This window comes from Pagrus major, chromosome 18 (genome assembly GCF_040436345.1).
Source record: "Pagrus major chromosome 18, Pma_NU_1.0".
In the NCBI taxonomy this organism is placed as follows: domain Eukaryota; kingdom Metazoa; phylum Chordata; class Actinopteri; order Spariformes; family Sparidae; genus Pagrus; species Pagrus major.
The window spans coordinates 16,169,282-16,186,271 of NC_133232.1; the positions used below are offsets into that span (position 1 = coordinate 16,169,282).

Consider the following 16,990-nt stretch of genomic DNA (forward strand, 5'->3'; position numbering starts at 1 on the left):
CAACACTTCTCCATGCAGGCTAGCTGCATGGCTAACTGAGCTAACGCGCTAACAAGTGGATGTATAAACATAATACAGTTAGCAGCAGTTAGCGGTTACTCTGATGATATGCTGCCCCTCTTTTTTTAGGGAGTATGGATTTAACAGTTGGCCAGTTCTTACATATTGCACCTTTAAAGCCATACAAAACAAGAGAGCCAATTTCCTCCTTAATGAGGTGGTTTCTCTTACAAAATAACATTTTGGCATTATGGAAATATGTTCTGGGGTGAATCTAATGCCGTTGGGATTTTTAATGATTATACAAAAAATGTTTCAAATAACTTCATCTGCTAAATTCTCACTGCCAATGTTTTTCAAGTGTTTCTTCCTGACATTTCAAGTGGTGGTCTGATCATAACAAAAGAGGGACAGACACGCAGCAGTCGCAAACATAAACTCTTTGCACTCCAGCACTTCTCTCAGAACTGTGGATATCCTGTGCACAAACAGTGATTAGGAAATGATTGACATTTCATATGACTGCTGTGAAAATCCTCTGCACTCCACAGCCTCAAATTAGATGGCGAGATTCAGGGTGTTCTATTTGTACAAGAAGATTGTGTTGACGTGTCTCCACCAACTCAGTTTTTCCAGATGGATGATCCGCATAAAGTGGAACTTCTGATAAAAAAAGACTAAGAGAAGGAGAGAAAAGGAAATGTTGGAGAAAGAAAGACTGACAGGGCTTTTCACCAGGATACAATACAGATGGAAAAGTTCTCAGATACCAAACTGAAAATGATCTTGAAAAGGAAAAAAAAGGCCAGTATGGCTCTTGAGAAAGCGTTGAATAATGAGAAAGTATCCCCAGCTGTTCTTGAAAAAGCTCTGGCTCAGGGAAGATTGTGTTGAGGTTCCAAGTATCTGCAAATTAGCAATACACTTGAAGAGGAGTAGTCCAAATCTGCAAAAGTCTGACTAAAGGAAGAAACTCTGGGAGCTTAGCTCAAAAGCTGAGAGGAAGTTAAGAAGATCCTCACAAATCCAGGAGATCAGATCTTCTCTGTTGGCACAAAAAGCTCTTGTGACCAAACTGTGAGAGAGACTAAAGAATGAGACTGAGCGCCGGTCAGCTGTGATGACGCCGGAGGACACTCTGGAGAGACCATTAGAGCTAAAGATGAGCTTCTGGCTTTGAAAGAGCAAAATGTCAATGAGCCTCCAGCCTTGTATTGTTTCCATTGATGTTGGCACAGTGCAGCGTATGATCACTTCATGTGCGGCTGCACTTTAACTACTGGGGACAAACATGGATAAGATATATTTTCCAAGTTCTAAATGATGAATATGCTGTTGTACGGTATAATGTGGACCACATGTCAAATTAAACATCATTAGGATATAATATAGTTGAACCAGTGGTGGGAAGCTACATTTACTCATCTACTGTACTTATAAATACAGTAAATTATTCAATTAATTAAATCAAGCAGTGAAAAGTTGGAAAACTTTTTGAGTCCTACCCCTTTGGACTATTTTTATACTTTACTATAGGCTTTATTACTGAAAAATAAAACTCAACTATCCACCACTCGTGTCCATCATACCCATCTCATTATGGGTAACGCACGTCTACGTTGTTGTATTGATATTTTTACCTGTAAGTAAAAGGTCAGAGTACTTCCACTACTGTTTAGATTGATGATGATTGACTGATTGGATTATTCATGATTTTATTACAGACCGCATCATTTTCAAAGCACCAATCTAGTTGTCTTTGTCATTATTGTTATTATTATTATTATTATTATTATGTTCCTATATGGGATAAGTGGCTCAAAAGGACTTGCTACAATGTTTTTGAAGTATTCCTACAGGCACTTGTTTCAATGCATGAACATTCGGATGGGAATAATAGGTATAGATATAGGGCATACTTGTATCAAATAAATAAAACTGCAGTTTTTCTTTTTAAACACTAGATGGCATAAGTGAGACACCACTGCATGGCTGTTAGTATGATCTGTTTGCAGATTAGGTTACCTTGGCTTTATAGCTTACTATAACACTTTACATTTTATATGAATGTAGACTGTCAAAGTCTAAACTGTTCTTATGGCTTAAACTAAATTACAACTATGACTAAATCTGCCTTTTTTGTTAACGTGGTGTGTGAGGTTTTTCTTCTTTTTGCTGAAATTGACAAGTGAATTGGTTTTGCTGAGCATGTTATCAAGATAAATGAACTTTAAGAAAACAAGCTTTTCCTAAAGTCATTTTTAAGAAGCCATTTCTTTTGTTCCTCCCGGTATTTGAAGAACTCACATTAAAGGGAATAGAAAACAGAGTAGGGACTTTTTGAGATGACTCTTGCTGCCAGTGCTCCAGATTAGAGCAGAGGACATGAGGAAGAAAAAGAAGACGTGAACACAAAGGAAACTTGTCAAAGTCAGCAAGATATAGCCGTTATAACATACTAAAAAAACAGACTGTTAACTGTGATTAATGGCATGTGGTTAGCAGTTGTCAAGGCAATGTGCCAGCTATCCATCTAGGCCTCGGAGACAAACAGGAAGTAGAGTAAGAACTGAGAACAGCAACTGAAACCGAAACAGCAGTTAGTGCTTTGGTTAAACTGAATGAGCTGTGTGTGAAACAAGGAGACATCTGCTCTGACAAAAAGCTAAAACCACACAAACCCCTGCAGTCATTACATGCACTAACTTGCACACATCAGCAAGCCTTTGTGTCTTATCAAACCGGAGCTCTAACCTCATTTTTCCAAGGACGGGCCGCACGTCCGTGACGGAGGACTTTGTTTTTACTGGACAGGTTTTTCCTCAACAGCAACAGATAAACAAGGTCTCTCATAAGCCATAAAAGTGGACTCTGATCTTTATGAGTGTGCGAGATAAACTGTCCTTCGCTGTGTAATAAAGCACATTTAACACCTTGGAATAAATACAAAAACAAGTCTTTATTCAGATTTACATGCTGATTCACATGTAGTTTTCATAATGTACAGACAATAAACAGTTTGTGACGTGTTTGCAGTGGAAACCCGGTTGCGAGAAGCTAAGCACTGAAGTCTTTAATTGTTCTTTGAGCTGAATGATAATGTTGTCCTTTATGGTATGTGAGACACACCTCGGCTTTAACTGAACAGCGATTCACAGGAATCAAAACGTGGAGGGACACTTTTTGAGAACATTATTACATCTCCCCGACATCTAACATCTGACGACTTTCAATGCTGACTTCTGGCTGCTTTGACGTCCCTTTTATGCACGTGACAAAGCGGACATGGACTCCACTAATAAGTGCACTTCAGTTTTTCCTTTGCTAGACCTCTTTGTAATAACATGGTCATGCTTTTGCGGCAATGTGAATTACAGAGGGGTCTGATTATTAGATTGTTCATCTACAAATCTTGATCATCTGTAACTTTAGAACTTGTTGATTTCAGGTCAACTAATGCTTCAATACTGAAAACATAAACTTTTATTAAATTAAAAAGGCCTGACATGGATCACCCTGTTTAACACTTTAAAGTAATTAGGCACAAAAAAAAATTAACAGCATCTGATTGGATCATTACAACCACTGGGTTATTTTTCAATATCACTCAGAGAGGATGTGATCACTATGGAAAACAAAACGGGCTCAAAAGGACAAATGCATGGCTAAAAAAGACAGGTGTTGTTGACAAAATTGTTGGCATACGTTACTTTAAATATTGCCAGTGTATTGCAGCCAATCGTGAACTATCATTAAGTGTGACCACACGGAAACAGAAGCAAGTTTCTAACAATAGAAAGGCACATGGAAGAAACATTTGATAAAGCAACGCCTACTCCTCGTCCAAACCCCTTTTGATTTGATGAAAATCTTAAATAAATTCACCATGATAGTGATGTGCGTCCAGTGTATATCTCTCTAGTGCTTTGGTTCACAAAATCATGGCAGGTTCCTATTTGTCCTATTGTTTTCCTACAGGAACTTTTAGAGCTGTTCCCACTGGAGTTTGTTAAAGGCAGGCTGGGATTTTAGCCTGTGCTTTAGCCTGCTCGCTGCTAACACAAGTAGCTTTCAGATCATCATAGGTCATAACTGAGGAGCCTCAGGGGACGTTATATGAACATTTCATATTCTGGTCCTTTAAAAAGGTACATTATAATATCCTAAATACAAACAAATAAGACATGTCTTCCATTTGCTGCCAACGTTCATCGTTCTGTGCATATATTTGTACTTTAAGGTGTCAAGAATGATTTTTCATTCAAGACATCAGGATTAAGGCTAGAGGCTACTGTACTCTAAGCTGGGAAGAATGGAGAGGTGGACAAAACAAAGAAAGGGCCGTGACAAGTGTGCTCTGAGTGAGCCCAGAGACTAGAATGTAAAAAAGTGACTTAAAAACAACAGAGTTCAGCCTCTCCTGATGATGACACAGTCCTCTGTGATGCATCTCAAACCTGAACTTCCTTTTTCCTCATTATCAGAGTGAGATATTCACCTCAAATTCGCAGAATTAACTGGCTGACTAAAGTTAACCAGGTCAAGACTCAGAGAAACAAAACTAATGTTAACCACTTCTCCATTCCTCCATGCTCCACACTATCACACTGCCTGCTGTCTTGATCCAAACAGGGCCGAATACAATTCCTGAAAGCTACCTGAATGTCACACTCGCAGACTGAAGCACAGATAGTTTGAATCCAGCTGCACTCTATCAAAGGCACACATCTTCAATAAGGCTTTCTCTCTCTCTCTCTCTCTCTCTCTCTCTCTATCACACACACACACACACACACACACACTCACACACACCAGTGCTGTCCGTAAGGTGCAGAAGCGGCTTTGCAGGCACACATACATATGAGCTATGTACATTATTAACACCAGGAGAGAGGAGAGGACATGAATACATTGTTCACAGTCTGTCAGTCTGTCTGTCAGTGAGTCTGTCGTTCTTGCTGTCTGTGTGTTGGCGGCTACATTGTCCTGAGGTCTCCAGACAGACGGACAGATACACACACACACACACACGCCTGCTTTCCACCGCAGGGCCAATCAGGGCTTCATAATGATTGTCATTATTAATCATGATGAAACAATAAGCCTTTGATTCTTTTTGCAACTTGCTGCTAGTAAAGTTGGTTTGTGATTTTTCATACTTTTTTTTTTGTTTACAATCTTTGTTCCAGCCATGTGTCCCAGCAACTGCTGTGATGTTTCATGCTAACACTATTACACTTTTATTGTTAACTGGTAACAGATAGTTGGTTCTATACTTAAAGCAACACATTGTGATTTATGCATAAAGATGATTGTTGAGTATCTTTCCATCCATCCATTCATCCATCCATCATTACTGTAACCACTTATACTTTGCAGGGTCGTCAATCCAAGCTAACATTGGGCAAGTGGCGGAGTGCACCAGATCGTCAAATACCAAACAAAAATCAATGGTTCGGGTCCAACGCCAAAGACCTAATTTGGTTTTTAAAGCGTTGGTGTTTGACTCAACTCAACAATCAACTTTCTCCAGAATTACTTTAAAAGTTACATAGTGTTGCTTTCATGGTGAATAAACAACATGTAGATAAATCTGGCAATTTCATGGAGGAGAGCAGAAAAATGTGTATGAAATAAAAAACACCTTCCTTCCTTCCTGTGATGGTTTTAGGTGATCATAGACTGCGTGCTTTTAAATTCCAACATAGTGGATAAACATGAGAACTAAGTTTCAAACCTACAGCTAGGCAATACCGACTTAAAAAATTATTTAAAAATGTATTCATCTACAGGCGGTTGTGCAATATGAACATGTTAAGAAACTTCCACAACCAAAAGCAAGTTTTTCTTTCATGAGATAAAAGTAAAGGTGAGTGTCTTCCTGTTGGCATTGTGTATGCTAAAGTTTTAGCACAAAGCATCAGAGAAACGGATCTACCAGTGACACATGAATGATTATGGTGTGTCAACAGCCAGATGTAGTTAAAAACGGATGTGCAAACACACAGATTCCACATGTCTGCATACCTGTCTGTCGGTGTGTACGGTCCACATGCCCTTAAATTTACAAGCTGCACACGGATGGTCGGTGAGCCCTTGCAGACATGGGAAGATGATGATGAATTTTACATCACGCAGACAGATAAAAATTAACTGGGCTTAAATGCTCACCAATCAGTGCACTAATATTGTTAACATCAGGCAGCAATTTCTCCAATTAAGAGGAAAAGTGAGAGAATTCATGGCCCAAACAGAAGCTACAATAAAATCAAAGGTTTTGAAGCTCCACATGGCCCTGATGGAGAAAACAAACAATCTGTCATTCCTATGCCCTGGAAGCAGTGATGATACTCCCTCAACTGGGGTCAGAGGTCAGGACGAAGTGACATCAGAGGTTTTCATAATGACACTTGCGCGCATCTCGTGGGTGTGGCTGTTGGCCGTGGACACAATAGAGTTCTGGCTGTAGGCCGGCTTCCAGCCGTCAGTGTGGTAGCTGATGAGGGGGGCCGGGTCCCGCGTACTGGTCACCCTGAAGTTGGGCTTGTTCGCGGTGACGAAGGTGGCCATGCCGGGGAGAGAACATGTGGGAACCCTGAGAACTGATGTGCTGTAGTCCCGCCTCCAGACTTCAGCGACACCCTGTAGGTTGAAAACAATGAAAAAGGAGATGAAGAAGGTCAGACATCTGCATAAGCAAAAACACAGTTATTTTCTCATTTCTGACGTATGCTGTGGCGAAACTGTGCTGGATTACAGCATAAAAACAACACCAAAAACACCACGGCAAAAATGACCACAGAGCTGAATCTCTGACACAGTCCAAATATTTGTACATGATTTGCTGCACAGGATGTCGTTGGATGAAGTGCACCACATGTAAAACGTGTCGACATTAGTGTCAACAACACTCCAGTCCTTATTGAGACTAAACGACTAAAACGTTTAGAAATTACAACACACAGTTTAGAACACTAATCTTACCACTGATAAGAGTGTGTGTGTGTATGTGTACACCTGTGTGTGATTGTGTGTGTGTGTTTGTGTGTGCGTGTGTGTGTGTGTGTGTGTGTGCGCACTGAGTACAATGTACTACAAATGGCAACCTTAAATCAACTGTTAATGTTTGACAACCACAGTTCCAGACAAGGCCCTCCCTTTTCTCAGTTTCTCGCAACATTACAGGAAGGAACACACGCACACACACACACACCCTGTTTCAGCTGTAAGGTTGAAACAGGTAAAAACCTGTTTATCTGAAGATCAGAGCAGTTATTTACTCATTCATTACTCTCTCTTCTATGTATAAGTGTTTATTATGTGAGACTCACCTCTTTGGTGTCTTCTATATCACTGTCTGTGTCGCTGCCTGTAGAAATAACACACACATAAAGGACTACGTGATTTTATATTCAGGAAATAACAATTCTGCAACAAGTCTTCCTTAGATCACATACAATCAGGGGAAAGAATAAGAGAAAGGGAAGGATATGCAGAGCATCGGAAAGAGGAAGAGTTGAATCAGACCTTGATTTTAACCACAAAGGCGAAACTTCAACAACAGTTTGTTCACAGTTTAAAAAGAGCAACCATTTGCACACAGCAGCACAATATGTTAAAGTAAGGAACATAAAAGATTTAATTTGAAGCCTGAGAGTTTTTTGAAAACGTTCTCTGTACAGATGGAATGATTACAACTGTAAACTGGTAGAGCCAACTCTGCCTGAATGACCGGTTGGAAAGAGAGAAGATTGAAATGCAAAGAGAGGTGACACACAGATCTCAAGCCGGTAGTTAAACAAGTTATGTAAGATGAAACTCTAAGCATCACAAAATAGTTAGGCATCACCGTGTTCAGTTTGAGGCTGTTTAGTTATTGATCATTTCGAACTACAAATACAGCTAATGAAACTACTGTTCACAGTCATGATCGTCTATCGTTCAGCTGGTTTGTCCACGTTGTTCCACACTTAAGATAAGATCTGAGGACTGTGACACAGAAGATGATGTAATGGAAGATATGAAGAGTTCACAGGGTCAACATCTGAACCACAGTTTATTTCTGCTGGCTATTCAAAATGAACACTTAATCAGAAGGAGTGATTTGACAGCCAGATGAAGCGGTGTGTTTCAACACACAAGTAGCTGTAGCCGTGTCCTATAAAGTTCCTTCTTTGTATGCATGCCTGGTAACCACCATGTCGCTCTTTGTAACTGTGGTCAAATCTGTGGTTCTGAATAACATGGTCCCATACAAGTAACTTATTTATTCCCCTTCTCATAACTAATGTGGTAAAATGTGATGTGTGTGTGTTTGTGTGCGTCATCTCACCGCAGCATGAAGATACAGGCGAGATTTGGAGCGGGTACGAGTGGGAGGAGCTCACAGTCTGCTCTTCGTTCTCGGTGGTCACTTCGATCGTCTGACAGACGAATGGCAGCTGCTCGCTGGTGATCACGTGGTCTTCTACTGAACTATGAATGGCTGTGAACACGCAGACAGGATGTAATGTTAAGATGGGCTGGATTCACTCTCATGCAGTCAATGATTTATCAATTAAAAAAAAATTATCAAGTGTGTGGCAAGATCTAGTTACACATCTACACACTGTGACAAGATAAAGAGTTACAATCTTCTCTTCCATCCGCTGTTAGTACACCTCAAAAAAACAACTGTAGTTATTCAATATATGTAAACTCGACCTGGTTGCATGGCAGAGCATTTAACTGTTATTATTCTCAAATGATTACTCTTACCAGTAAAGGAAAACAGTTAATGCAGATAATGAACGTACTAGAAAGGGATTTAGCTATCGTGCTGTGTATGTTCAAGTCATGTAGTCATTGAACTCAACAGCCACAAAATAATCATAGAAGACTGTTGTAGTACCTGAGGCACGGTCCATCACTGTAAACTCTACTGTTTCCTGCTTGATCACTTCCTGTTTTGTGTAGTCAACAGGTCCAACATGAGTATCAAGAAGAGTCCCGTCTGGAGATGGAGAAGCTTCCTGATGGGAAAAGAAAAAGGCAAAGAAAAAGATCAGTGTTTGTGTCCAAAAAGAAGGGTGACTTTGAAGTTGCAGACAACGATATAAGCTGTACAAACTGAGCAGAAAACAATCCTCTAAACCATTTATATCACTTATATGCACATCAATACTCACCTGCCCATTTAAACACACTATGCTCAATGTAATCACTTCATTACATTCTAATTGTACTAATGAGAAGCTCTAATAAGACAGCTGGGATGTTGTGCCGCAGTGCAGAGAGTTTCTCTGGTAGTTAGCTTTACAAATTTACTTGTTAGTGAGGCTCATAAACAGCTTGTTCCTAAGAACAGACCAGGGTACAATTCTGATGTCTGGAGTATTTCAGGAAAGTAAACACACAAATCAAAGTGACCAAAATATACTAAAACAGCCAAATATCAAACAAGTGCTCAAAAAAATTGATGTGTTCTTGTTGATCTCTATCTCTGTTTAAGCAGACTGAACAGATGTAATTTGTCATTACTTCTTAAATTAAGTTTAAGTCTAGGAAAGTTAGGACAAAATTAGTGTTTCTGAAGGAAAATACAGTATAAGTGTATTTATTTAATTGTACTTAAATGTACTTATATTTTGGATTATAGTCATAACTAGTAGTTATATTCTTTCTTCAATTCTTCAGTCAAATTTAGATTCAAATTGAGAATTGAGAATAGTCCACAGAAAGGTTAAACAACAGTGAATGTTTTCTCTTCCTTTCTGTTGACTCTGGAAATGAAAGAAGTCAATCCTATTAGTTTACAGTTCCTTTAGCAGCTACTGGTTACACTGGTGCACTGCTTGGACAGGCAGAACCAAATGGGGGAGGAAGGGTTGTTTACTGCCTCTCCTTTCTGGGAAATGTCTGTGTCATGTGGGAACCAGAGCCAGATTAAATTGTTCATGTTAGATACTCTGCAAACCTGCCAGCTCATTGAGTAAGATTTCCAGAAATCTTCTGCTGTGCTTTGGCATGACATTTCTCACTTAATATTTCTGTGATGCTTCACATGTCACAGAACTAGCCAGGAGGACATTTAATTGCAATGACTGAGTGAGAAATCAGAAACACAATCTTCCTTTGTGGTGTTTTGCCATTGTAAGCAGTGCTGCAGAGCTAAAATAACATGCTGAATGTATTTAACAAGGTTGTGGGTTTCATACAGTATGTAAAATGGCTTTTACATGTTTATCTACCTCTTTATTTCCCTTGGTCCTCCCCTCCTTGTCTGTCTTTTTCTTTCCTGAATGGACAAACAGAAACACACACCTTTCAGAAAATATCTGACAATTGTCATAATACAGTGAATATGGCATTATAATTAAATCCTTTTAAGGGAAATGAATCAAATCTAGAAAAGTGAGCTGAGGATCTCACTCACCTTTCTTCAGGCTTCTCTCTGAGGAGGAGAGCATCTTATAAACTCTGAAGGCATTCGTTCCCTTTTTGATGCTTTTGTCCTTCACCTCCTCGATGTCTGGCAGGCTGTTCATGGCACAGCGGAAGTTAGCCTTCCACGTCTTGGGGTCTGGACGGTCTATGCCTGGCTGGAATTTACCTACACATACACAGAAACAGAGAACCACAGATGATTGACCAAGTGATTATTTATTATTACAGATGGCCTATGACACAACAATCACCATCATTTTCAAGGTGATTAATCATTCAATTATGATTTTAAACACATTATTCAGTTAGGATTTGCTCACTATTCTGTGAGAGACGAGACACAATTAAAAAAAAATGCTTTTTTGTTATGTGCATTTGTTAGCTATGACACACAAATACAAACATTTTTTTCATAAAAACTATGACAGTAAACTGTGACTTAGTTTGCTTTATTGGTTTTAATGGGTGTACACATAGTTATGATTTAGTTTGACAACAGCTAGCATGGGCAAAAAAAAAATATAAAAAATATATATAGTTCTGTGGATTTGCTTGCTATGAAAAATAGGCCATAAATATATTAAATACTGCAAAATCAGTTCATTTCTTGGTCATCCAACTAAGTATTGCTAGTGTGTCACCTATAATCGTTTCCCCAGTAACCTCCCAAAGAAACTGGTGGATAAAGTGACATTTCCCACTGACACTACCATTACTGCTTCCTAATATCATTGTTGTTATCTTTTTTCTGACCCTGGGGACGTCCTCCTGGTAAGAACTTTGCTGATTTTTAAACACTTTCCTCTTAACTGATGCAGCAAGGAGTCATGGGATTTCCTACTATTACTCTGTTTACTTTTACTGTGTGCTTCCTAACAAAGACACCGTAAAGGAATCTCTGTGTGGCTTGTCTGAATGTATGGCACGCTCTCACAACTTGATCATTTTGATTTCTTACTTTCATGCTAATCGAAAGTTTCTTTGATTTGAGACAGAGAACTGCCGAAGTGTCTGGCAGGCATGAAAATGAAAACCACTGAAAAGGAGAAGCAGACGGTGTACAGTGTGGATCTGTGTATTACCAGTATGTATGGCCCATCTCATGAAGAGCGGAGCGTCTTTCTCCAGGTCCCAGCCATGGCGCGCAGCATGCATCCACGGGATCTGGAAGATCCTCTTTTCCTAAAGATGTTTATATTTCATCAGTCTGTGAACTTTAACAGCAGTGTGTGTGTGTGTGTGTGTGTGTGTGTGGACGCATCAGCGTACACTTACTTTGTTAACCCATTTGAGCCCTGGTATTTGGCATGAGTTGATCTGTTCCTCCAGCCACGGTCGCATCCTCATTCTCTCTACTGGCATTTTGTCCTGTGTGCACACAAAAATACACACACATATTATAAAAGACATATCTGTGTGTAGATGGCTGCTAACATTTAAATTTAAAAGACTTCAAGAGGATTGGTTCTATATTTAACAGAACCTGACCGATTCACTATTTTTGGGGCTGACGTCGATACTGCTATTAGGGAGTCAAAATTCTGATTTCCCTATATCAGCCGAAACACACATATTTTTTTGCAGCGATCCCTCAAATGTGGCTAAACACTAGTAGCAAAGATATCTAACAAAGGCAGGATAATAAACTTTACTGTCTAAAATGACAGCACACAGACACAGAAAACTTCACTGGGAATTTAATGCACCCATTTTCATTTACAATCTCTAACAAAATAGTTTTCATATCAGCGCATATTGGACGACATAACACAGATGATAGATATCAACCAATATATCAGTCTGGCTCTAAAATGTAATATAAAAAAGAGTTGTGATTAATACACAATAATGACCCTGAAGATTAAACACAATCCTTAGATCTGGGAAAAGTCATAAGTTAGTTTTGATGCTGTCCAAAACAGCTTGGGGGGCATAGGCAACAATACAAATATCCAATCACGGTAGCACATGATTTACTCTGTAAACCAATGTGAGAGCAAGCAACCACTTAAGGAGACTGTTGAATCCATTCTGTCTGTGGCCGTAAAGATAAAATTCAGATAAGAGTTTACTGTTTCACTTAACAATTTGCGTAAAAGAACAGGTGTCATAAATTATTGCTCACTGTCTGTAACTGCAGCAACCTTATCCGCTCATATCCACAACCCCATACTGGCCTTCTTTGACTCATTAATTAAAAGTTTAAATACAATATTTGTGCAGAAAAGACAAGAAGGAAGACAACAAAAAGAACTAAAAGAAGATACTGAATACCTGATTCAGTATCTTCAGTATGATTTCTACTCAAGTGCGAGCAATCTTCACCCACCCCACCCCCCACACATTTGATTTAAGAGCAGGGTTATGATCCCTGCATTCTGATGTGACCAAAGTCCGGTGGGCAACATCAGCCGGCCAGTGAGCCTGACACTCCCCATGCTCGCCAGAGTGAGCCAACACACTGCCGCCTGACGTGAGAGCCAGCTCCCTAACAGGTCAAACAGGGTGACATGGCACAGCATCAAATACAAAATATTATCCCATATGAGCCACACTGTTGAAACTTCCAGCTGCATCCGGCTTACTGCTCACTGAAAAACACAGCATTCATACACACAGGCTGCCTGAGGACACTGTCATATGCTCTATATTACTATTGCCAACATTAGATTTAAAATGGTTGTTAAAATATGGTTCACTGTGTGGTAGTTAAATATTTCAAATCAAAAGTTTTGATGGCTGTGGAAACATTAGTAATTAGTTTTAGGGCTGAAAAGGAAAAAATGTAAGAAAATCATGTGGGTAGGCTTTTAACTAGTTTCAGACCAACGCTGACAGTTATATTAGTATGTGGCAATGTGCTTTTTTCCTGCTTGCACAATGAGGGACACTTATGATCCTAAAAAAAAAAAAAGAAGTAGATTTCAACAAAAGCCAGGCTGTATGATTAAAATGAATAATGAACAACATTTACAATGTCTGCGTTACTAAACCCATCATTATACATGTAACTCACAAGGTCTAATACTACATTTGTGGTTAAAGGTGATATTTTGAGCATGATATTGAAGATCGTTTTGACATGACTTGCCCTCCTTACTGACAATCACTCAAAAACGTTTTATTCCTTAAATGTCTACATTTCTAAATGGCAAAATATGATAAGTTAGCTGTAATTTAGTTCAAATAACAGTGCTCTGGTGCACTAACACAGACACGGAGGCCTGAATGCAACGTGAATATTGTTCACAAGTCAGTGTGTCGCCTCACAGACACACACACACAAATACAGTTACAACTACACTTTAAACTTTACTCACGTCCTTACCTCAAACTAACAAAAGCTAGCCCTCTCTCACTAGCTGCATGCGATAGAAAAACAACTTCCAGCCACAGATCTGACCTTAAGTAACGTTCAATGTTAGCAACAGGTTTATTTGGGATTAAAGTTTGATGTAGCAACAGGGGTCAACTCGAGTTAACCGCGGTCTGTTTGTCTGCTGTCTGCCAGCGTGCTGACCCAAAAACAACCGAGTCAAAAGTGAAAATAAATGCCATAGCTAGTCAACAAACGCGGAGACAAACTACAGTCCCACTTTCACTTACACACAGCGAGCTAGCAGGGATCCGTCATGTCGTCCTGTAGGAAGTCTGTCTGCTGCGAGCAGCAAGTCAACAACGTTAATATGCGGAAATCAAACGTTACCTGCTCAGTTTGGACGGCCTGTAGCTTCGCGGTCCTGCTGTCAGAGTGACAAGCGCGGCTCAAGTTGGACAAGTTGATTTGTTTGTGCTTTAAAGTGGAAAAGGGAAAGTGTGGTCGTCGTTTATTTCTGTTTCTGTGTCCAGACCGAAAGCAAAACAACGGCTGGCTCGGGAAGTGGGGGCTCGAGCTGGAAATCCCCCTCCTGCGCTCGTGCTCTCGCTTTGGGTCGGTCTCGAGCGCCGTCGCGGAAGTCTCTTGGCCGCGTGCGCGCTCCCCTGGACAAAATCCGACACGAAGAGGGCTCACTCTGCTGCTATTTCTCAGTACCACGAAGACCGACACCAACCTTTCCTTTCTCGCTTTATTCATTTAGTACATTAATAAACATAATGGATATCATTGTAAATGCACTAGTATTAGCAAGATTTTTTTTTAATCTGTAGTACCTGGATATGTGTTACACGGTACATCCAAAAGCATTAAAATACAATTTTAGTTATAGTTACACTTGGTGCTCTCAGTACGATGTGACCTTGCCATACCAAAATAAACCAAAACACAGGTTGCACATCAGTGCAAAATACCTGGTTTTAATGGTTTTAATTTGAAAAGTATTAAGAAATCAAAAGTTACAGTAAATGTTGATAAAACAAGGTCTCAGCACAGCGGATTCAAGAATTACTTTGATAAATCAACTGCACTGGAGGTTGCAATGTTACGTCTTCCTTTAGTTGTTGATTGTGTTCTGTTTTTTCCCCCCATTGTGATCAATTATCCACGAGTGGAAATAATGTGATTTCCCTTTTCGAACTCCGGTAATAAGGTTGAGAAACATAGTTTGTAGTCCCCCCGCGCATGGCTACAATACCGTGGCCAAACATTGCAAATTGCACACTACGTAAGCTGTCATTGAAAACGTGCAAGGTTGAGTAAAATATCTTACGAGTGTGAACTACACTAGAGAACATAGGCTAGCCCAGGTGTTACTGCAGAGTAGCACGTGGTGAAACTACACTGTTTGAATCGCTTTCTTCAAAAACATAGACGATCTTTGAGCAGGATTTCATTTTCACTTCCTCTATCGTCTTCTTCTTCTTCTCCTCCTCCTCCTCCTCCTCCCCTCCATCCGTTTCTGCACGGTTGATGCTGGAAACGAAACCAGAAACTCTAAACAATTCTCTGTATGCGTGTGTATATCATCCCACCTGCAGTCATTTGAAAACTGCAGATGGTCACTTTATTTGCCTGTGCTGCGCTGCTGTCCTGGAGGTTATGGTTGAACTTGTGCATTTGAAAGAGTTTTAATCAAGAAGTTTTTTTTTATAGGCTGATGAAAATGTGTACATGATTGAAAATGCAATTGTATCTTATTGGTAAAGTATGATATCGGTAATATATTATCAATAAAGGCAATGTTCTCACCTGTAGTATCCTCATGTTGTTAAAGGTGCACTATTTGACTTTATTGACTGATTTTTTCTTTATTGACTAAATAAATGCACTCTCTTTGTTTTCATGACTGAATAATCTAAATAAACAAACTGAGCTTAAAGGACAACACAGTTTCATTCTGTTTTATTTTGTTTATATGTGGCGGACCCTGCCACCTTTCTAGCTTCAAACAGTGTTCTGGGACCTTATTTTCCTCTGAGAACAGCTTGTTTATTCACTTATGGAAAAATACATATTTCTTAGTTTGTATTCTTACCTCATTAATATTGTAAATATAAAAACATTGAGTTTGAATTGTTTCCTCTATAAACTACATAGTGCCCCTTTAAAGCCAATGTTATGTTAGGCTGACTTGTATATTTATAAATTATATCCTAACGAATATTATGAATGACCATGAATTATGGATTTATTTCACTGAATGTGTCCACTTTAAAATAAAAACACAGACAGTAACAAGATAATAACAAAGACCTTCATTTTCGGATGAAGTACCAGTATGATTATGAAATCTCTGCCTCTGTCTGCCTCCTACATTGCCCTTTCTGTTTACACCAAAGAGAAAACAGATTTTTGAAAAACAGAGGAACAGAAAATAGGATGTCTGATGAGCAGTGTTATTTACTACCTACACACTTAAGGCATGCAGACTGTGCGAGGAGGCAGTTTTAAAAAGTCATACAGGGTCATGTCACAGCCCTGTGGGCCAGCAGAGATCTGCCTAAAGTCTGGGTTATCTTTTCCTGACACACACACAGAGACACACACATGCTGCAGCTGAGACTGGGGAGGGGTCCGATAAACTACAAGAGAAATTAATACTTTATCAGCAAGGCTGCCGAAAACAAAAGCAGACATGTGGACAGAGGGGAGCATAGATAGTCAGTCAAACTCTGCATCATACATATATTGTGTAGTATGGGGGGGGGGGGGGGGGGGGTTAAACCAAACCTTGTTTGAATTATTGAAATACAGAGAAACAAGAGTGACAGCTGGAATCAAATGTGGCATGTAAAGGTAAATAAGATTTTGAAGAGAACCTTACTGACCATTATTTTAACAGTACTTAATAGTCCCACCAGTGTATCAAGGGTTAACTTCAGCAGGATTTCAGTTCCTGGTAGTGTATATTTAAAAGACTGCTGATTCATTAAAGGCCCTCAGAACTTCACTACATGTTTCTCTGGCTTCCTCTAGTGGTTACATGTCCACATACCAGCACTAACTTACAAAACACCCCTCATAAACTGTTAATCATTCATATAAACACATCACTCCAAATAAAAGTACACAACAGGCTCAGTTACACGAAGATAATTTAGTCCTGAGTTTGCAATTAAACCATCTCATTTTTTCCCTAAAAAATCAGACCTAGGAAATGTCTGTGATGCACAGTGTCTTTACCTG

At 39.5% G+C, this 16,990-nt stretch overlaps 1 protein-coding gene across 1 annotated transcript; it reads right to left on the reverse strand.

Moving 5' to 3' along the window:
• Window positions 1–2,940: 2,940 nt before the first annotated feature.
• Window positions 2,941–15,080, reverse strand: irf2b (interferon regulatory factor 2b). The gene is made up of 9 exons (XM_073486662.1): window positions 14,132–15,080; window positions 11,701–11,793; window positions 11,508–11,607; window positions 10,415–10,591; window positions 10,230–10,276; window positions 8,891–9,011; window positions 8,333–8,485; window positions 7,332–7,369; window positions 2,941–6,642 (listed from the first exon to the last, which is right to left on the reverse strand). Exons 1-9 carry the CDS (start codon window positions 14,498–14,500, stop codon window positions 6,373–6,375), a joined length of 1,368 nt encoding a protein of 455 aa, XP_073342763.1. The 5' UTR covers window positions 14,501–15,080; the 3' UTR covers window positions 2,941–6,372.
• Window positions 15,081–16,990: the final 1,910 nt, after the last annotated feature.